Source organism: Pithys albifrons, chromosome 6 (genome assembly GCF_047495875.1).
Source record: "Pithys albifrons albifrons isolate INPA30051 chromosome 6, PitAlb_v1, whole genome shotgun sequence".
NCBI lineage: Eukaryota > Metazoa > Chordata > Aves > Passeriformes > Thamnophilidae > Pithys > Pithys albifrons.
In genome coordinates, this window is record NC_092463.1 from 7,377,929 (window position 1) to 7,399,309 (window position 21,381).

General features: G+C 39.0%; 1 protein-coding gene across 4 annotated transcripts in view; it reads left to right on the forward strand.

The window, feature by feature from the left end:
• The window catches only part of SYNE2 (spectrin repeat containing nuclear envelope protein 2), a 181,876-nt gene that overhangs the window by 27,142 nt on the left and 133,353 nt on the right, over nt 1-21,381 (forward strand). For all 4 annotated transcript variants that reach the window (XM_071557344.1, XM_071557346.1, XM_071557347.1 and 1 more), the window contains exons 3-26: nt 529-590; nt 1,530-1,625; nt 1,893-1,970; nt 2,063-2,155; nt 3,137-3,318; nt 4,956-5,152; nt 5,626-5,726; nt 6,461-6,562; nt 7,301-7,438; nt 8,316-8,480; nt 10,334-10,446; nt 11,045-11,201; nt 12,840-12,936; nt 13,096-13,283; nt 13,443-13,607; nt 14,826-14,999; nt 16,796-16,945; nt 17,216-17,389; nt 17,942-18,067; nt 18,225-18,380; nt 19,031-19,242; nt 19,519-19,594; nt 20,136-20,254; nt 20,866-20,989. In XM_071557344.1, the coding sequence (XP_071413445.1) occupies nt 529-590; nt 1,530-1,625; nt 1,893-1,970; nt 2,063-2,155; nt 3,137-3,318; nt 4,956-5,152; nt 5,626-5,726; nt 6,461-6,562; nt 7,301-7,438; nt 8,316-8,480; nt 10,334-10,446; nt 11,045-11,201; nt 12,840-12,936; nt 13,096-13,283; nt 13,443-13,607; nt 14,826-14,999; nt 16,796-16,945; nt 17,216-17,389; nt 17,942-18,067; nt 18,225-18,380; nt 19,031-19,242; nt 19,519-19,594; nt 20,136-20,254; nt 20,866-20,989 (3,245 nt within the window). The remainder of the gene's footprint in view (nt 1-528; nt 591-1,529; nt 1,626-1,892; nt 1,971-2,062; nt 2,156-3,136; nt 3,319-4,955; nt 5,153-5,625; nt 5,727-6,460; nt 6,563-7,300; nt 7,439-8,315; nt 8,481-10,333; nt 10,447-11,044; nt 11,202-12,839; nt 12,937-13,095; nt 13,284-13,442; nt 13,608-14,825; nt 15,000-16,795; nt 16,946-17,215; nt 17,390-17,941; nt 18,068-18,224; nt 18,381-19,030; nt 19,243-19,518; nt 19,595-20,135; nt 20,255-20,865; nt 20,990-21,381) is intronic.

The following is a 21,381-nucleotide window of genomic DNA, read 5'->3' on the forward strand; positions in this document are numbered from 1 at the left end:
TGTGAGGGAGATGAACTCAGAAGTCCTGTAATCCACTGGCCATCATCAGGGCCAGGGAGCTGGTCTGGTCTGACTTTCCTGCTCATCCTCTGCTTCACCTGTCAGGGGGCTTGGTCTTTTTTTCACCACTTGAATTTCAAGATGTATCTTGTACTAATTGTGGCCCAGAATCTTTCAAGCAACATTTAGGAATGGACAGAGCTATTGTAGACATACTTTGTAAAATTATGTGTTCACACTGCTGTTTGTATTTGCTGAGCTTCTCAGAAAACCTCCATTAGTTGCTCTTTGCTGCATCCTGTGGAGTACACTTGGTGGGTGTAGAGGTCTTTGCAGTGTCAACTCTGCAAGCAAGAAAATAGCAGCTCTAAAATAAGAGTTGAGGAAAACTGGTATTAAGTAGTAACTTAATATGTGAAAGAATGGACCTTATGTTTGGGATGAATGCTGTACTTTCATCTTTTTGTGAGGGAGAAATAAAACCAGATCGTTTTGTCCATTAACAGCTTTTTTCTTTTTATTTCCCAGTGCAGCGAGAGTTTACACAGAAGAAAACCTTCACTAGTTGGATAAATTCAATATTGGCAAAGGTAAGAACGGGATTCTTTGGCAAAGACATGCCCTTTGTCTTTTTGATTCCGATGTGCTGTATGGAGATGGAGTTTTTAGGAATAAACAAAATTAGTATGAGTTTTTTTTGGTACTGGATGGAAAAAGTAGCCCCTGGAAAGCATTCGTTTAATAAGTGCAACAGCAGAATATTGGTGAATGTCCAGGAACATTTGTAAGAGATGGTTTGTAAGTGGATGACACTCTTCCTTGCTCATGTGGTAAAACTTGTGGTGGATTGTGGCACATGTCTCGAGGTTTATGAGTTTCTGTATTTACAGTTAGTTTTACTGTGATTAGATAAGTGTTGTTTTATTACACAATCCAAGAAGGTGAGTTTAATGAGTTGACCTGAGTGAGTGGTGAGCATTAAGACAAACCACACAGTAGCACAGGCACTCTTTAAGCTTTCACAAAACAGCTCCTGGAGCTCTGACTTGCTCAGGTAAGAAAAAGTAATCCTGTTTTGGTCCCTCCTTGAGCAGAAGCTGCTGAGCTCAAGATAAGTTTGTGTTGTGTTGATCACAAGTGCGTGAAAAGAGGTTTAGTTATGCAGCTTTATACTCTAATTTGTACTTGGGGTATATTGATTAAGATCTCAAAATATGAATTAACTGCTTTGTTTAGCTTTCCCTTTCTCAAAATTTTGGAGTCTTTTGCAACATACTTCCTTGAAAAATGTAAATACTTGAAAGTGAGGCCTAAAATAACCCTTGTAAAACACAGAGGCAGGACTAAGGGAGTAAGACTCAAATGTAATAATGGGTTAGAAGAAGCAGGATATGGCTGATTAGATGCAACATTTTTATTCCAGTTTGATGACAAAGTAATGGATGCTAAACATTTTTTAAGAGAGTAATCTGTGATGCTTTATAGTGTGTTGGATTCAAAATGACAAAAGATAAAAATCTGTTTTGCAGCATACACCTCCCTCTGTTATCTCAGACCTGTACACAGACATACAGCAAGGACATTTGCTTCTGGATCTCTTGGAAGTGCTTTCAGGTCAACATCTGGTAAGACAGAGTAATAAAAATATTACCTCAATCCTTTGTCAAATCCAGCAAAGATTTTTGGATATGCTTAATTGTAACCATATGAGTGATCGCTCTGGGGGCATAGGGAGCTGCAAAGAACTCATTTTTATACCACTGACTCTGAAACACACTGAAATAAGTTGATCCAAAGCAATTTATGAATCTTTGCAGGATTTCCCTTATCAAAATGTAGAATAAAATTAAATTTTACAGTTGAGGATGTAACCTGTTCTTTTTGCTTCGCAGCCACGGGAAAAAGGATTTAATACCTTCCAATGTAGAAGTAACATAGAAAATGCTTTGACATTTTTAAAGAGCAGATCAGTGAGTATTAACTTCAAAATTCACAACTAAAGCCAGTTTAGCTGGTGGAACATTTTCTTTGTTAACAATGATCCCTTTTTTTTCTTCCTTAGCTGAAGCTCATAAATATTCATGTTGCTGACATTATTGAAGGAAAACCTTCCATTGTGCTTGGCCTAATCTGGACCATTATATTTCATTTTCATGTAAGTATTTCAGTGATGCAAGAGAGGTTTAGGAGAGGGGAAAAGCACAGAATATTGTGTTATGTGATTGCCAAATGAGATGAATTAGAACAAAGCAAAATATTATTTTCTGACATCTGAAAGTGACAGCTCAAGGAGAGATGCACCAGTGCTGCTTCAGCGATGCAGTGACAAACAGGATGTAGCTGCAAATGGTAGGAGGGAAAGATTGAGATTTTTCTTGAAGTAACAAGTTAAAAAATAGGTTAAACCTTTCCTGTCTAAGGCCTGTCTTGATTAAGCTCCAAATGGAGCAAATAGTGTGAAGTTGCTCACATCCATCTCCCTCAGCCCCACTCTTCAGTGTTTATTGTGCTTATAGTGTACAGTTCTTACTATTTTTTTTAGTACCAGGTGCCTGAAATACCATGAAGGCTGTCATGGTCATGTTTCTTATACAATAAGAAGCAAAGAAACAAAGTTTTCTAACAGTATTTACCCAACATTTTTCATGGTAGGGGTATTTTGGTGCTGAAGCTTATTGTGCTGCACATAAGCCTATGCAGTATCTTTTTACCTAAAAAGAGCTTCTTTAACCAAATGTAGATCTCTGAGGTCTGTCAAGTAGGTTTCCTGCACCCTGTGTGAGGAGGCAAAATCCAAGCATGTCTAATACATGTCAGAGTTGACAGCAGAAAGCAGCTGCCTCGAGCTGCTGCCACTGGTAGGAGTAAAGATGGAGTGAGAAGGTCCCTTTGTGTCATTGTTGGTACCCACACTGTAACGTGGAAGTCTTTGGGAGAATATATCCTGCCAAGAAATTGCCTAAAGATGGGAATTCAGCATGGAATAGTTCAGATTTCACAGATTAAATCTGATTTTGGGGGGGTAGGGAAACTGCTGTTACAGCTGTGATTGAGTCCCTTCTGAATGGTGTTCTGCCATTGATGTCTTGGTAATTTTTCACTGAAGCCTGATTAAGTCTTCTGTCATCTCTGATAGATTGAAGAACTGGCCAGGACACTTGCTTGTACTTACAATCAGCCTTCACTTGATTGTTCAAGTGCTGTTGACTCCTCTCCAAAGACAAGCAGATCAGCTAAGAAAAGTGCTAAAATTAAGGAGCGATGGAAGATGTCAGCGACAAAGGCTCTGTTGTTGTGGGCCAAAGAACAGTGTTCACTGTAAGTTCCATCCAAGACTTATGAATAGTGTGCTAGATTTTGTATTACTGCTTTCCTCTGAACGTGATGATGTTCTAATATTGCTTAGTGACAGCTTAAAAGAAAGTCCTTTAAATTTCAGATGTGTTTACCAATACTTTTAGCATCAATCAGTCCCTAAACGTTTTGACATGAGCCCTTTAAGTATAATAAAGTGAAGGTCATCTTACTAATAAAATACAGCAATGCAATTTGGGTTGTTTGGCTTTTCTTTTTTAGGGGCTTCTGTCTGATAAATCTAGTCAAATATTTAAATGATTTGCTCATTTTAATACTTATGACTGACACTACTTCACAAAGTTTCAATAATTAATTTCTTTTCAAATGGAAAATGTATCATTTCTATGATTCCCACATCTTATGTCTTTCTGTAAAAGCAGTGCATGATCCCCAAGAAGGATCCTAATCCTACAGGTCCTAGTGCCTAATTCTAAAAAGGTATTTCCTTCTGCTTTATGTACAGATAGCAGAGTTGCTTTCAGTGGGAGTATTCACAGTATACAATCTGCAGCAGACACAGATGTTTCTTGCAAGGAGCAGACTTTCTGCCTCTTACATTTTTTTCAAGCGCTGCTGTTTCACTCCAGAGCTTTCAAATATGTTTTACAGTAATGTCAGTCTTTTCTCTCCAGCTCTTTGGTTGCTTTATGTTCTAATAACACCCTACTGATATTCCATGTTATTAGTGAGAGACAAAGGCCTTCATCAGCACATCAGACACTTTCTTCTAGGAGCATGGCACTGAAATGTGCCTTTTAGCTGTGTCTTATCAGAACAAGAGTAATTGGCACATAAAAACCATCTCTTTGGCCATTTAATCTTCCTCTTTCTTTTGCCTGTTTTTCAGCAATATTGCTGTATGGTCTGTAGTATCATTTCTGTCATTACATTGAATTATTTTGTTATCTGTGAATCCTGTAGTTTTTGGTAAAGGAACAAAACTTTGGAGTCCTGACCATTGTTTTGTACCTAAATTTGGTCACCCTAAACCCCACATCTTTTCTATGCTGTAACATACTCATACAGGCTGGTTTTGGAAAATTGTCCCAGAATTGACCTGTAGTCCTGGGCACCTCACCACAGTGTCCAGACACCACTTAATAGAAGATGTTTTAAAAACACTAAACTGAATAAGAGAAAAAGAAATACTTTCCTGTGGTAATATGTCACTTTTAAGGTCTGGATTGTCTAAAATGCCAGAGGTGATTCCAGTTCTTGGTGTTCTTACAGACATTTATTTATGTGTTCTGCAGTGCTTTGCTTGTTGTTTTTCCATCCCATTGAATGCATAGATATTGAGCAAGAAGGTGATACTCAGAAAGGATATCGGATCAAAAAGGCTTTGTCTTCAGATTGCAACATAAGGCACACACAAAGAGTAATTTTTCAAAAATAATATGAAAATATATAATTGCAGCCACTGGTAGCATTGGCTGTATTGTTGTCTGCCTCTGCTTCTGCAGAACTTCAGTGGCAAACTTCTCTTGGATTTGGTTCATACTCCATTTTCCTAACCTTATATATGATTTCCAAATTTGTACTTTTAGCCAGTTTCCTCAGAAGGCTTGACATTTGATTTCTAATAATTTCTGGGCTAGGCACAGCTCTGTCAACGTGACTGACTTCAAGTCGAGCTGGCGGAGTGGACTGGCTTTCTTAGCCATCATCCAAACCCTACGGCCAGGGCTGGTGGATTTGGAGAAGGCAAAAGCCAGAAGCAATAAAGAAAACCTGAAAGAGGCTTTCAGAATTGCAGAACTGGAGCTGAATATCCCACGGCTTCTGGAGCCTGAAGGTAAATGGTCAGCTTTTTCTAAATCTTCATTATCAGGGGTAATATTAATATAATCCTGTATGTCTTGAATTGTAATAAGGGATAAGGTAAGACAGTGCTTAATTCTGAAATTTAACACTGCTCTTTACTGTGATGCTCAAACCTTAGGTTCTTTATTTTATAGAATCAGTTATACTTAGGAATTATGATTTTTGAATTGGCAACAACCGCAGGAACAATATGCAGAAAAAAGGATACGAAACATTCCTGTTCATGGGAGAAACTTTTTTATTAGTTAATCATGCTGTATGAGAATATTCCCAAGGAAAAAATGTTCATTACATATTAATTTCTGTCAATGGTATGTTAAGTGAGCTGTTGCAAAATAAACATGTTTATGGTAATGTGTTTTAATAACTGCAGTGTAGTGTGTAATTATGTGATCAGGCCTGGAAGGCTGCATAATTATGTAAATGCTGTATTGGCTCTTGTAGATGTTGACATTATGAATCCAGATGAAAAATCAATCATGACTTATGTGGCTCAGTTTTTGCAATACTCCAAGAATTTGCCTGAGTCTGAAGAAGACATGCAGGTATGTTTTGTGGTTTATCACTGGGGCATTTTTAAATGGACTTGCATTGTGGATGCCGAGACTACCAGTTCTTTTTTTCTCAGTTTATAATCTGAGTCAGTAACAGAGTACCCTCCGATTCTGCTAATGACATAACCCAGTAGTGAACATTGTGATGCTCCTGTGTGGTAGAAAAGACTTAATGTTAGAGTTTTGATCATATAAGTGGAATTGCTGTGCAGGTTATTTTTTTATTTAACTGTTACATTTTCAAGCTTGATTGTCTTCATGTGTGCTCTGAAGTCTGTGTAAATATTGGGGTAGAGACAGACTGATCTGCAAATACACAGAACAACCAGCTTTAAATGGAGTAGCTTCATATCAAGTGGACAAAAGTTGTCACACTCGGATCACACTGACTGGAAAATCACATTTTCTATTTTCTGTATTCTCCTATGGGAGTTTATGTATTAACTGGTTATTCACAAATTTCCATACTGATAATCTCCTTTTAGTGGGACTACAGTCAGGAACTACTTTTGATGCATTCACATATCCACATGCCAAGTTTAGAACTTTGGCCTTGCTCTGTAATAGTGCCTCTCCCAAAATTCATCAGTTCCCCAGGAATTTGTTTTTCAGAAGCTTTGAACAGCCTCTATCATATGCTCAGTAAGTGTTGTTTTATGGCACAATGTAAATTAAAAACCAGGCTTGCAAAATGGAAAAATGAAATTTTCTGCTCTAATTACCAGGAAAAAGTCAGAGAGGCCCTGGGCTGGTTGGCTGCACAGGAGAAGAAGTTATCAAAGCTGCTGATCGATAGAGAGAATGAAACCTATTACCAGAAGTGCAAGGTATGTTGCATTTCATATTTAACTGCTTCTGTGAAAAGCAGCTGTTTCTGGGAATAGTTTTAGCATTTTTCATCTTCATTGCCTAAACTGAAGTGTTAAATAAACTTTTAAACAAAAGTTGGAAGTCTGACGATGAATTTGGTAAATGCCTTCAATATGATTGAAGGAAAGGTAGGATAAAATTCTTTCTATTATGAAAAAGATAAATACTACTTGTTTTTTGAGCAGAGCAAGTTTCTTTGGAGACAGTAAAGTAGTGTCTTAATTGATGTAGTTGAAGCCTTGCAGAAGATTCAAGCATGTAGGCCCTTTACAGGGCCTTCACTATTCTGTGATAAATACAACAGAAGGTTTTACCCAACTAGTGGTGTAGAAGAGTAGTTGAAATGTTGCCTGTATGTTGTGCTGAAGTAAAATTTCCTTGGTTTTATATTGTAGCTAGAGTTTGTAATAAAATGGCCCATGGGGAACTGTGAGGGAAGGAATTTTCCCTTTCTCTTGCTGGGAGGGGAGAACCATGTTCTAACTGCACTGACGTTATGTTAGACACAGGCTTAGGGAATGGCACCTGTAATTTCATACTGCCTGGAGAAACGTGTGCCTCTGCTGTCTTGCCTTTGCATGCATCACACCCTTTGAAGTTAATGGAAGTCATCCCAGTGTGTTCAAAGGCAATACTTGGCTGCATGAGCTTCCATCTGAAGACTTCTGTGAATTACTCTTTTATTTTATCCCTAGGAAATGATGTCATTTATGGAAAGATTTAACCAAGAAAAAAACTCCTTTCTGCCTGTGCTGTCATCAAAACGAAGTGAAGCTGAGCTAAGTGAAGGCCAGAAGCAGATGAGAGAAGAGTGGGATAAAGTGAACTCTCAGGTCAGAGGCATTTCTCACTCACCTTGTTACCAGTGTGACCATGTTTGATGAGGAAGGTTAAGTCTATCCAGGAACTCACACAGGGAAAGGGAGGAGGTGATGCTTTATTTGGAATGATAAAACAGGTGTTCTGAACCTGAAGTCCAGAAAGTCTGAGTGGTGTTCGGTGCCTAAAAGGAGGCAGCAGGTGACTGTGTTATCCTTCTGCCTCCTGAACTCAGGAACGTGAGATGTCTGCAGAAAATTCCCTGCATCTGGTTTTCTTTGAGCACTCCCCTGATGGAAGTTTTTGGCCTACTTATGCTTAAAAGGTTATTTTGGGACATAGTTATGGCTCAGACAGTGATGCATCTGGGAAAAGTCTGTTAATATATTCTCTCCCATGGCACAGATCCTGGTATAGGGAGACCTGGTTGGTCAGTGCTTTGCAGTGAGATTGGCTGTGTCAGATCCCTCTGCTGCAAATGAGGATACGTTGGGATCATGCTGGTACTTGGTGGTTTTGGAAAAGATGTTCCTCTGTCAGCACCATGATGGAAAGCTGTCAGAGCATTTCTGTTCCCCTCTTATTTTTGCAACTACTTTACTATAAATTTCCCATTTGTTGGGCCTTGAGGTGGTCACCAGCCAAGGATGGTAACACCAAATTGTCTGTGGTGTTACAGAGGTTACAGGCTGGGACCATACCTGGGTTTCAGGTAAATGTAACTGATTTGCAGCTGCCTTCACTGGAAGCTCCTTTTCTGAATGGTGCCAGACGTGGGGGAGTGGGTGTCTGGGACATCTGGGGTGTCAGTTTGTGCAGCTTTTATCAGTATCTTGGGGATGGGGAAGAAAGTAATAGTGAGAAATTTAATCCCTTGTTTTCCTTTTGAAGATTAACGAGTGGAAAGCGAAGCTGGACCAGATGTTGCCCTCCCCTCTGCACAGCATCGAGGCTTGGCTGCAGGAGGTAGAACGGCTGCAGGCAGAAGATTTGCCTGATTTGCAGGACCCATTTAAAGCCATGTTTGTCTTCAGAGAAATAATTGTAATATTTAAGGTATGCTGATCACAAAGGAACATTCTGGTTCAATTTGGCCTAGCAAAGCACTTGTTATGGAATTGCTGTTTGACGTTTTGGGAGGTGGTGTGCATGTGTTTATCTTCTAAAGATGAAAAGCTCTTCTGAGCATACCTTTGAAGAATGATGAGTTTAATTAAATAACTGCATGGGTCTATAAGGAAGGTTTCTGGCTTCACTGGGGTGAGATTAAATTTGAGTACTACCTGAATGAGTAAATGATGATATTCTTTTTTATGTGGCTCTTGCAACTTGTTTGTTTAAGTAATTACATGGGGTAATTGCATCCTTATCTTTTAATCTATGCTTAATACATACCTATTCAGAAAAGCACTTGAGTCAAGGTTACATTCCAGTGAGTTCAACAAGTTTTTTTTGAAGTTAAATATTTGCTGAATCACTCTGTAGTTCCATTCAAGGCAATAGGAGATATTTTGATACCTCAGTACCATGCAAGTTATTTATTCTGATCTTGAAATCTTTGCACTGAGAATAATTTAAACATCTTTTTGAGACTGAAAACTCTGAAGAACCGATGTGTTGATGCCTATTGGTCCTTGTAATGCCATACTTTGGGTTTTTATGAACAAGTTTGCTGGTTTTGTGGCAAGTTCTTAAAGAGAATTGAAAGAATGGGGAGTGTCAGTTCTTGCAAGTGGCTTTATAACACCACTTTTTTGTACTGTTGCTAGTCACTCTCTGATGAGAGATGGCTTTTTAACTGGTAACATCTTTGCCAGCCTTTATCCATTTGTTCCAAGATTTTTGTTGTGCAACAGCAGTAGCTAAAAGTGTTTTTAGGAATGAGACAAAGATAGAGCTGTTGTTTTGTTAAGGAGTGTAATTTCTCCCCTTGACTATATAGGTAAAAATCATTACATTCCTTGAGAAGAAGAAACCTGTAATACTCAATTTCTGTCAAATCCCCTTGTCCTTATGGGAAAACATTCTGCTGAGAATCTTTGTCCTTCCCTCCTCTGGTCAGTCTTTTCAGTATGTCTCATGTAGGAATCAAATTGCCAGGGTTGTGCCTTTATAAGGGAAATTTTACTTTCTCTTAAGGTGTAGGGAATTACCCACCAGTGCTCATAACTATATGACTGGTATAGTATTAATGTTACAAAATGAAATGTTTAAAATCTGTGCACCATTTTTGTGGTTGAGGATTTAGCCATTTCCATTAACAGGCTTTGTAGCAAGTTTTATTACATAGAAATGAACTTTTAGCATATTTCTTTACATGCCATTTACAAATACACTTATGTTGTGTGCAATATATTTCATATTTTATTTCTACATAGGGAATTTGGTGCCGAGTCACATGGCTGTGAAATACTCCCCAATCACGTGATACTGGCCATCAGATGGTTAATTTGATGTGCTGACACCATGGTATTAGACAGAAATTTATTGAGCAGTCAGATGAATTATAAAGCAAGTGACATTAACAGGTTTATTCAACAGGTTTAGCTTTCAATCTTTGCTAACACATAGCAAAGAACAACTTCGTATCCTGAAACTGTTACAATGATGCTCTTTTGTCCCGAAGATGACAGTGAAAGTGCAGAAAATGCTGATAGCAGGAATAGTGTAGGCTCATTTAACTAGATGCACAGTGGCACGAGAAATGAGGTAATACTGCACTAACTATGCAGTTCTGAAGGTGATGAGGTAAATACTTCCACAGCACTTTAGTGAGTAAAGACACTGGAAGATTGTCTTGTGCTGACTAGTTCTTGATAGCTCTCACCCTAATGGCAGGTGACTTGCAGATTCCCAGATGAAATAACTACGTAAAAAATGAGTGTCTTTCTATGTCTTTTTCTCCCCAGGGCTTGATGGATTGTTTTGATTCTCACTTGGACACCCTTCAGTCATTTAAGAATGAAGATGAAAATAATGTGCCATTGGTTTTGCCTGAGAAATTAGAGGAAATGAAAAGAAGGTTGTGATGCTCATATTTAACAAAGCTCCATAATTTATCTATCCCTTGCAGAAAAAGAGCATTTCCCACCAAAGCACAGACTATCAAGTGGAGTACACAGGGATCTCTCATTGATGCAATGAATGTTAATTATGTGTACAGAGTAGAGCTCATTAACAGGACCTTTACAAAGGCCCTTTCCTAGTGGGGCAGGAAACATCCACTAGGGATAGGAAACTTGAATATTTTGAATGTAAAAATTCCCCTCATGTTGGGGATTTTCATCTTTCTACAGCTTGTAATATCTGTTTGGGGAATATTTTCAAACAGGGCCAGTGAATGTGTATCCATAGCCTGAGATGCTTCAACATAAAGATGGCAGATGCCCCTTTTCTGGGCATTTAAGTTTTTTCATACTTTGAACAGACAATATTGACTAAAATTATTGTTTCTTAAAAAAATTGAACTGTTGTTGTTATTTTAAAATTTTATTCCTGTCATAACAAAATAATATTTACATGTATGTAATTCTGAGTTTTTAAGATAAAAACCTTATACATTAATGCCTTGTGGATCCAATGGTTATGAAACAACTTTTGGATAATTTTTCTGTTTGTAGATTCAGCAACATTCGTTTCACAAACTGCAGCACTTTTCTTGAATACCACTATGGACTGTGCTCAGCTATTGCCAATGAGGTGACGTTAAAGCTAAATATCTGGGACATGAAGTATGGATCCAAAGAGTCTGTGGAATCACTGCTGGAAAATTGGAATGTAAGTTTAAGATATATACCCTGACAGTAATTCTTTCCCAGCTTGTTTTTACTCCAGTTTGTCTTCCTCATCCAAAGAGACTGTGGTAGTTGGTAGAAGTATGGTGGGCTGGTGAGAGCTGGGATTTGTGCAAAGAAGGGCACTTAGACTTCCACAGAAACTTTCTTCACTGCCAACATCTTCCCATTTTGCTCTAAATGAGAGTTCTTTCTTCAGTTTGGAGAAATAATGGAAGCCACAACTGTAATTTTCTCTCTGCCCATTTTTATTGTCAAGATTTCTTTCTTTTTAGACTATTTATGGACCCAGCAGTAGCAGCTCTTCCCTAGCTCCAGTCCACAGAAACCTCTCTGGGATAGTTTTAGGAATTGTTGTCTTCAAAAGCAACCATTATTCACAGTGCTGCCTTTTGCTGTTGCCTCTTCCTTTTCCCAGCTCCTTTACCTCCTTATGCTTCATGGTGAATATGGATTTTCCTGGTTTATTACATTTTGTGCTTAGTTCGGCTTCCAGACTCAAGTTATTAAACATGTAGTCTTCTAGGAGGGGATGGATTATCTGACCCCAAATACTGACAAAGAAATTGCATCAGGAATAAGGGCAGAGATGAAAATGCTGATGCCATCAGTTTTGCCTCATCTCCAGTTAATGGGAATGTGGATTTCATCTTAGTGACATTTCTAAAGAGTTCCTCAGAAGCTTTTCAGATTGGCAAATCCCTCGTTAAATTAGTGGGAGTTTCACCAGCCTGAGAACTGTAGAAGGAGGCAACAAGAGGTTGTATCAAATAGTGGTTTTCCTGAGCAGTGTCAGCCTTACCCTGTGGTGAGATGGGAGTACAGAGTTGGTCTGAGCCACATTTGTTGATTCAGTTGGTTTCATAAATGCTTATTATCATGTTATTTCTACAGTTGTGGTTCATGGTCTGGCTCAGGCTGTCAGAAAGTAGAGCTTTCCCAGGGAGTTTAGGGCTTGTTGCTGGCTCTCTTTCTGGTCCCATGATATGAAGTCCTGGCTGAGTGGTGATGTGGTGGCCCAGGTTTGTTTTGTAGCCTGCTAGGCAGGACTCTTGGAGGAGTGGGGAGCTCTGGGGTGAGATGCAGCTCAGACAGAGAAGGGCTTAAAAACCTTCATTCCCTGGATGGATGTGCAAAGCACAAGTCTCCTCCTCTGTTCCCATTTTTCTTCTCTCACTCTTTCCACCTCCAGTTTGACTCTTACTTGGTCTGTGACAGGAACTAGGCATGTCAATATTTCTGTGCAGGGAAACTCACCTTTCACTTTCATCACTTCTTTGACTTTTGTGACTAAATTTTACCTGTCTTGATCATCTCACTGATGCTATTTCTCAGTATTGCCCTAAGGCTGTAACCTTTTGACTCATGCAGGGCTGTGGCTCAGGCAGTGGCATTCAGGAATGAACGTTCCCATTAATGTTATTCTCTGCACAAGCCAAGTAAAAGGACAGGTCTGTTCCAGACTAAAGGGTGCAGCCAAGTTGCTGGGTGGGCTTTGCTCAGTTTGCTTAACCTGTAGGTAGTAGACTCAAATTTAAAAAAAATGTGTCCCAACTGTACTTCTTATCCAGTTTTATGTGGTTCACTGTTACCCATGTCAGTTACTTTTCACTTTGGGCAGAATTTCATTGAAGAGAAGAAACTTGAAGCACAATTAGAAACTGCTACTCACATCTGTGAAGATTTAAAAAGCAAAAACATACTTGGTCCTGACTTAGGTAAGTTTGTGCACATAAGTTGATATGAAGACCCCTGTTTTGAACTGATGTGCTGTTACCAGTTTTAATTCCATCTGCTGTTCTGTGTAAATAGTGGTTCTGTTTAATTAACCTCCCTGTTTCCAAATGTGTAATGATGATCTCTGTTTGATGTCCTAGCCGGAGACCCTCAAGAAATCAGCAAACTTTTTAAGACAGTGGAGTCAAAGATTTCCATGTGCAAAGACTATATTTCCAATGTAAATACCACCCTACAGAAAGTCCTGTCCTCCTGGAGTAATTATACAGAAAACAATAATTTATTAAAGATGTGGCTGGAAGAAAACAGAAATGAGCATCCAAAAGAGGTATGTAGTTGAATTTCTCTTTGTAATGACAGATGGAAGCCTCCTGGAAGGAAAGAATTATCTGTGACAGTGGCTGTTTTTGTTGTTTTTGTGTTCCTCATTTTGGAAATAAACTTTTGATGGGATTCTGCTTTAAATGATTTCAATGCCTCTGTCTAGATCCCTGCTGAGGTCCTGGCAAAGAGGAATTCAATTCATGGTTCCTTAAATGAAGCTGGAAACTACCTCATTGAAGTCAGCAAAGAGCAAGTTGGATCAAATATTGCCAAAGAGCTGAAGAAACTGAACAGGAGATGGGCCAAGTTCATCAAGAGGACACACTTTGTGAGTTATTAGTTTCATATGACTCTTTTGCCATGCAGCCTTCCAAGTCAGATTTTCTAGACTTGCTTGCTAATCAGAAGTTCATCAGTCTTCCAGTCAGCTCAATATTCCCAGTTTTAAAACAGGAGGAGTAGAGAATACACAGAGGCATCCCAAGCCTTTGTGACTTGGTTATTAAATACTCTTTATAATGTGATGGAAAATGTTCATTGTTTTAATTGAACTTTAGAAACCACTTATAAAAGGAAACCTTATTGCAGAGTTTGATTCTCCTGCGAGCTTTTGCTAAATTTTACAATCTTTGTCTCAGCTAGCAGAAAGGAATTATTGCTGCACAGATATTTCTGAGGTTGTACAACTTTTCACCAGCTCACTTGACAGGTTTTGAGGCTGCTGTAAATTCCTATACTAGCTGCCTAATGTTACATATATTACATTTCCTAGAATGCTTTCACAAGAATGACATTTTCACTCTGCCTGGGAATACTAGAGCTCTTAATTTTCCAAGCCTTTTGTTGCCATTTATTAAAGGTACTGCTCTGACAGTAAATGGTGGGAAAAAATGACTACATTTTTGTAGGAGGTGAGCTTAGTGAGAGTGCAGTAAAATCAGAACAAACATACTCCCAAGGGTGAGGAAAATCCAGGGTTTGCTAGAGAAACCCTTAATAAGAGATGCTTTTAGGAAATATGTTGAGGAATTAAAGATAGAGAGGCTTCTTGCACCTTAACAGGTCTTAAGGACTTCAGAAGTTATTTTTCTGGCATTGCTTTGGACATTATGCCTATCAGATGTATTTTTTTTTGTATATCAAAAGGCAAGGCCAAATGCTTGAGCTCTGGCCTGTGACTGCCAGTACCATTAAATTGTTGGAACAATTCCTGATCTTGGTTTGGCCAACACCAACTGTTGCTCTCTTGGCATTACCTGGGAGATGCTGCAGCCCAGGAGTTTATTCTCCTTAGTAGTGTGGCTGTGGCTGCTTGTATGGGAGGGGACATATGGGCTCAAGTTGTGCTGTCCCACGTGCCCTCAGGATTGAGGAACTGAGCCTCACATAAATTTACCAGTATGTTTGGCATTTATTTTTCTTTTGATCCCTCTTGGGTGCTAAAGCTGGAAAACAACCAAAGTGGTGACTGTGTTTGAGGAGGGTAGTGGAGAGACACATGCATTGGTGATGGGAATGAACATCTTACCCTGCTCTTGGTTTATAGCTTGGAGAAGAGAGTTCAAATGCTGCTGAGAAGACCAGGGAACTTCCAGGGAGCCTTGAGAAAATAGAGGAGCTGCTTGGAGAGGTGGACAGCTGGGCAGCAGAGACTGGATGTCTGCTTGGCAAGATCAGTCACGAGGGGCCTGTGGAACCTGAGACAGAGCAACATTTGCAGGTGAGAATACTGCTTAAAATACTCAGTCATCAGATTCTCATATTTCAGCACGGATTTGTGGCTGGGGTAAAATGAGCCATCATCAGTGAAGCAGAAATTGATGTAAGTTTGTGCTGTAACACTGGTAAAAAGTCAAGACAGTGTTAGTGTTTTGATATTCCGTCTCAGGATTGCTCCTAGATGAGCTGTAAATGAATATTCCAACATCAGAATGTCCAGATGACAAGCAGGTGCCAGTGAAGTGCTGTGGGTGCCGCTGATCAGCAGCTTCTTCTTGAGAGATATTAATTACTCCTGTCCAGCACAGCACTTTGGAGCAGACTAGAAATTCACAAGTTGCCAATTTGAGAATTCCCCCATGTCATACAGTGCTTTTATCATCTATTCTCCAGTGCAGGGAGGAGTTTTGGGACAACCTGGCTTTACTCAAGGCTTGCCCATCAAAAACTGCGATGCTTGAAGTATTTTCAGCAGCATGTGGGGTAATGTGGGAATCTCAGCTTGTAGGCAGTTGCTCTAAATATTCACAAAGAGCACAAATTAATTTCTAACAAGAAATTTTACTAGCCACTGTTGTTTCTCACATCTCTCTGCCAGGGATTACTCCCCGCCAACCTCCAGCAGATGGCAAGGTGGAAATATGTATTCAATATATACATAAAATATGTATATTCAGCAACTTCAATACAAAATCTCATTTATTGTTTTCACCTGTGAAGGTGAGACTTAAAGATGCCAAGCTTTCCACTGGAGGAGCTGAAACACTGTCTTATGTTGCCATTACTATTTCTGCAACAGGGCCTGGATAACCTAATGTGAAAGTTACCACCAGAAGGATGTTTCATTGAAGCTCCTTTGTCTAACTGCTGTAATTAAAGAGAAATACTGTTCAGTTCGTCAAATCTACCTACAATAACTGTGAACCAGAATCAGTGTTAGTTTACTGTTGGTTTGTGCCTTCCTGCACTGTGTAGTTGACAGATTTAGGAGTGTGAGACAATGAAAATAATCTGTCCATCTTTTTGTAATCATAGGCATATGTTTATAAAATAAGCCTCATTTTGCAGTGTGACACTAGTTTGTTAAAAACCATGAAGCAACAAAAAACATCATGAAATAAAGGCTCCAAAAATGTGGCTGGTATTGTATCTTCATGTCTGGGAGCAGGAGGGATCAGGTTGCTTGTTACCTACAGTGCTATAGGTCAGGAACCAGAATAAAGCACTGATTATCATTAGAAGAATGCTAATTGGCAACTTCAAACAGGAGAATGTGTTGAATATTCATAGATCAGAACAGCTCTAATAACGACATTTCATGATAAATATTCAAACATGGCACAGTGCTCCTGCATGCAGAACACCCAGCTGCTTCCTGCCTTTAGCACTGAACACCACAGGAAAATCTGAGCCTTGGTATCTGCTTACTTTTGGATGACTTCATGATCAGACGATGCATATCCAAATGTGTGGTTTGCACATTCATTTGGAAAGCTGTTGGGATGGGAGAATGTGTTTGAAAAATACTTCTAATTGGCTCTGAGGCACAGACAGGGGAGGTATTGCATCGACAGAAAGAAATAGTTTCAGCAAACAGAATCCCCTGTGGATGGCAGCAAATTTCTTTCTCTCCTCACAGAGATTTTGCAGTGCAATACCCTGGCCATAATTGGAGTATAAGGTTTTTCCTTGACCAAATATTGACCATCCATGGTCAAAGTTGTCTTTGTCATCCAGTGCATTTAAACAAAAAGAAGTAAACACTGTAAAAGCTTCTAATGCTTTCTGTTCAACCAGAGTCTGGCTGCAAGAGGAACCTCGTGCCAAGAACAAGTTGTGGCAGCAGAAGAGATATTGCAATCCCTGATGCAAAATGTTCCAGGTCAGGTGTTTCAACAGCATTCTCACACGAAGGCACGAATTAAAGAAGCCAGAGACAAAATACAGGTACTCATTTTTTATTGTTACTCCACCTTGTACACACAGAGATATCACAGAATGCTGTAATTAGAGATAAGGAAGACTCCTTATCAGTCCTGTAAAGTAGAAAAGGTTTTATGCTGTTGGAATTAGTCTTTTAGACTTTTGCCAGGACAAAATCTAGAACATTTCAAAGATCAGTATCTCAACTTGAAAAACTTGAGTGATGTGATGAAGCAATAGCGTTATGTAATTACTGACACTCAGGCATGCTCTGAAAAGTCTCTTTCTCCCAAGGCTGTCATGAGTGACATGAACAACATGTTGTCCAAATCTGAGAAGAGACCATCAGAAAAGGAGGCTTTGTTCAATTTTGAAGAATCCCAGAAAGAGCTTGAGGCCTCCATTGCAAAAGCTGTGCAACTTGTCAGTCAAAAATTAAGTCCTGAAGAATGTATTTCAAGATATGAGGTGGGTTTGTTTTCTGAACCAGTTGAATTAGAGTATTTCTTAGTGCTATGTGGTCTCTAAAAGTCTTAAGGTACCATAGTGAGAAAAAGATCTGCATTTTTTTTTCTGGTAGCTATTAATGCTTTTCTCAGCTTTCTGATTTAGCACTGTCAGCACGTATTAACTTGGCAGACAACTTGAATGAAGAAACATAAATCTGTGTGGCAGTTTATTCAGTGCCCTGTCCTAAATTACTCCATCATTCCATAGAAATCATTGTGTTCTGAACTACAGCCATTTTTTTTCCCTGATCAATAATTAAGATTCCCATCAAGAACCACAAGTCTGAATTCTTGGACATGTCTTTAAAATGTGAATATAAATACTGAATCTCCTCTTTTTCCCAGAGGGTGACTGGTAAATGAAATGCCCCATCTCAAAATGTGGATCTCTTAAAAGGGATATCAGACCCAAAAATGCCCAATGTAATTTTATTAGGTAAAGAAGTTACATTCGGTTCTGTTTATTTTTTCATTGTGATGTTTTGGTGTTGGTTTTTTTGTTTTTTTTCAGGAAGCTTTTAATGCTCTGGACAACAAAGTTCTTGACAAATTCTTAAAAGCAGCAGAACAGCTGAAAAATATTTCATCTGATCATGAAAAGCTGGTAGTGGCAGAAGATGTTCGTAGGAGATGGGAGGTGAGATGGTACAGGAAGGAGAATCCACTGCCTGTTCTCATTAGGCCTGGCATATTGGAGAGACACTTTTTTTTGTCACATTATGTTCTGAGGTTTTTACTTGCTGTGTAATACTCTCTCACCATCTCATGGGAACAATGTGTCTTGAATTTCGCAGGCAGTTCGTCATGAAATGGTATCCTATGTCCAGCTCATGGTAGAAAGGGAAAAAAAGAAATTTAATGCAACTTTTAAAAAAATGAATAAGCAATTGGGCAAAGAGAAGAAACTCCTAAGTATGGATAAAACTAAAGGGATCATCAAGGAACATGAGGTACCTGACACACTCCTTTTTTGCTCACTTGCCTCTCTTTATGGATGCTTTGCTGTCCTTCTTCCTCCTTTTTAGGTACATTATTGCAGCCTGAGCTTGTGGAACGGGACTCTTGTGCTGTATGTTATGTAAACACGGGACAGAGGCCACCCAAATTACTTCTTCATCTTTTTTTACTGCAGATATTAGTGTTCTTGCAGAGTTTTAGAATTATCTCCTTGTTAAGTAGGTGTTACCTTTTTTCCTTTTTTTTCCAGATTTTTAGTATATCTTGATTTCACTCTTGAAAGTATAATTCTTATCTACATTTTCTGCAGTCAGTGAGACGTGTCTGTCTGATGTCAGGGTGAAGAAGGCTTGGGACCAAAGTAGTTAAAATTGTAGTGGTATAATGAATTTCAAAATCAAGGAGGAGTCAGTGTGGTTTTTTGAATAAAGCTGGGGAACACGTTGCCAGAAATCCTAATTTCTGTGCTGAGTCTATTTGAGAAAGAATCGGGGGAAAATAAGTGTGTCTTTCTTGGTTTGACAGCTTACACTTCTAAGTGCACTCATCCAAGAAGGTAATGGAAGTAGAAAATAATGTATGAGAATAATTGCATATCCTCATGACCTAACATGAGTTTATTATATCGTTTTTCTTTGTTTAGGCCTCTCTTTCACATGAAGGCAGCCTGAGAGAACTTAAAAAGTCATTAGAAGACCTTAAAATACTGGGAAGGCTGTCAGAAGAAGCTGTCCCAGGGATACAAACACTCACTGCAGAGTGTGAAAAGAAGCTGGAGAAGGTTCAACAACTTGTGGCAGACACGTCCCTGGCACTGCTGGCTCATGCTGGGAAGGGACAGTCCCCTCAGAAAGGGTGGGTTTCTGAGGGCACAATGTCCTGTAGCTTCACATAAATCATTTACACAGATAAATTTTGTGATAGTGTAAATGTGCTGCCAAGTACATTGCTATGGTCATTACTGTGGACAACTGTACATTTAAACACCTAGGGTTAAGTTTCGTAAAGTAACAAGTACAGTAATTACCCTGCATTACAACTGTAATGTTTTCAGTTTTTAGGTAGGATTTCTTTTTTTCCCCTTTGTATTTCATGTTTTGTTCTGAAGATGAAATTTCTTTTAAACTGTAGGAGCTCCATGATTGCTTCTGAGAATGGAGGAGAGCCTGGTTCTTCTCAACAAATTGATAACCTTTCTGTACAGGAGGTAAGAAGTCGAGACTTACTGTGAAAAAACAGTGCTCTGTCAAAGGCAGGTCATTGCTAAAAGGAAAAAGTGGTTTTTCTCTTACTGGACCTCAGGCCCCCTGTGCTTTTGAATGTAGACTAAGTAAAGATTAACAATTAACATGCAAGGAACAGCACTGGGCATCCCGAGGAGATGAGAGTCTCCAGCCTTGCACTGCATTTTGCTATAAATGATTTTCAGGTGAAACTCAAGTGAGAAGTGTCCCAGTAATTTCAACAAGTTCCAGGGGACAGAGAGTGAGAAAATAATGGAGACTTGGAGGCATTTGTCTGTATCTGTGGAAAGAATGAATGAGCTGGATGCAAGTATTAAAAAATCTGCTCTTTTGGTTCATGATTGAGTTTAAACACATCTTGTATTCATGAATGGCGTCTCTCATCTCCTTTGGGGCACATCAAGCAATTCCTTCCTTCAGGAGTGCACAGATGTCTGTTAGGTTTCACTGTGTATTGCACAGCATGATGTGGAGGTCACTGTTAACCTTTTTATTTTCACTTAGACCTCAAGGCCTACTGCAAAGATAGTGTTGGAACCAGATGTGAAACATCACAATGGAGAAAGCTGTGCAGAAAAATTTGAGGACAACAGTGATTTGGCCATAACAGCTTTATTAGAGAGGTAATTGTTAAAGACTAAAATACTTCTGTCTTAATATTTAATATTATATTTAATATTATATTTAATATTAATAATGTCTATGCTAGACATTCACAGATTAATTGACTGTATCCAACATAGGGTGCACTTTTGCTATGCAACACTCTGTTCTCATCCTACTACAGTTTACTTAATATTGCTCTGTAACTGCTAAGGAAGCACTAGAGTATTAAATGCTTCAAACATTAGGATTTTGCAGCAAGAGCACTTAAAAACATAAAAGTTTTATTTCTGCTCTTTTCTTGGGCTAGAATAGTCTGTACCTGCCTTACTAATAACTTCATATTAAAAAAATTTGGCAAGTTTTTAGAGAACTGACATTTTTACATTGATAAAACTGTATTTAGAGAATGCAGGCAGACATTCACACTTGAAAATCAGCCAGATGAGCAATTTCTCATTTATTTAATATGGCCTCATTTGTGCCCATTCATTTGGGACTTAGTTAAAATATTTATTTGCAATAGACTGTGCTTATTTTGTATGGTAATCTTTTGGTCAGCAAATACCCTGCTATATTCCATTAAATTAGAAGTAATGTTCTCTCTGAAAGTGATTGCATCTTTCTTTAGCTATAACACACAAAGAAGTAACCTGGAGGAGCTTTTACAAATCAGCAGAGATAAAGTAGCATCTGGCTTTACTGATGAAATAAAGGGCACTTCATGCCTTCAGAATAAGCTGCTAGAACTACAAGTAAGTATTTGTCTTCTGAAAACCTTCTTGGTGCTTAAATTGTTATTTTCTCATGTAGAGCCCTCACCTCTCTGTTAGGTGTATTGCCAAGGGAAAAGAAGCATCCTTGTTAGCAGGTTTATTGGAAGTAGAAGGGAAATCAAGGCTTTGGGATTCAGCAGAACTACATTCCTGCTTAGCAGTGAAGTTTTGCAAGTGTTGCTGAAGGAAGAAATCGGTGGCTCTGAGTTATCTGCAGGCTAAAATAGGTCTAATGGGAAAAAAACCTGCAGAAAGCAGCTTTTTTTGTCAGCAGGAATGGCGAGTGATAGAGGTGGTCAGGGTTGGAGGAGTCTCAGAGTTGAACCGTCAAGTGGCAGTGGTGTATGTGCAGAATGGAACTTTTCCAGGAC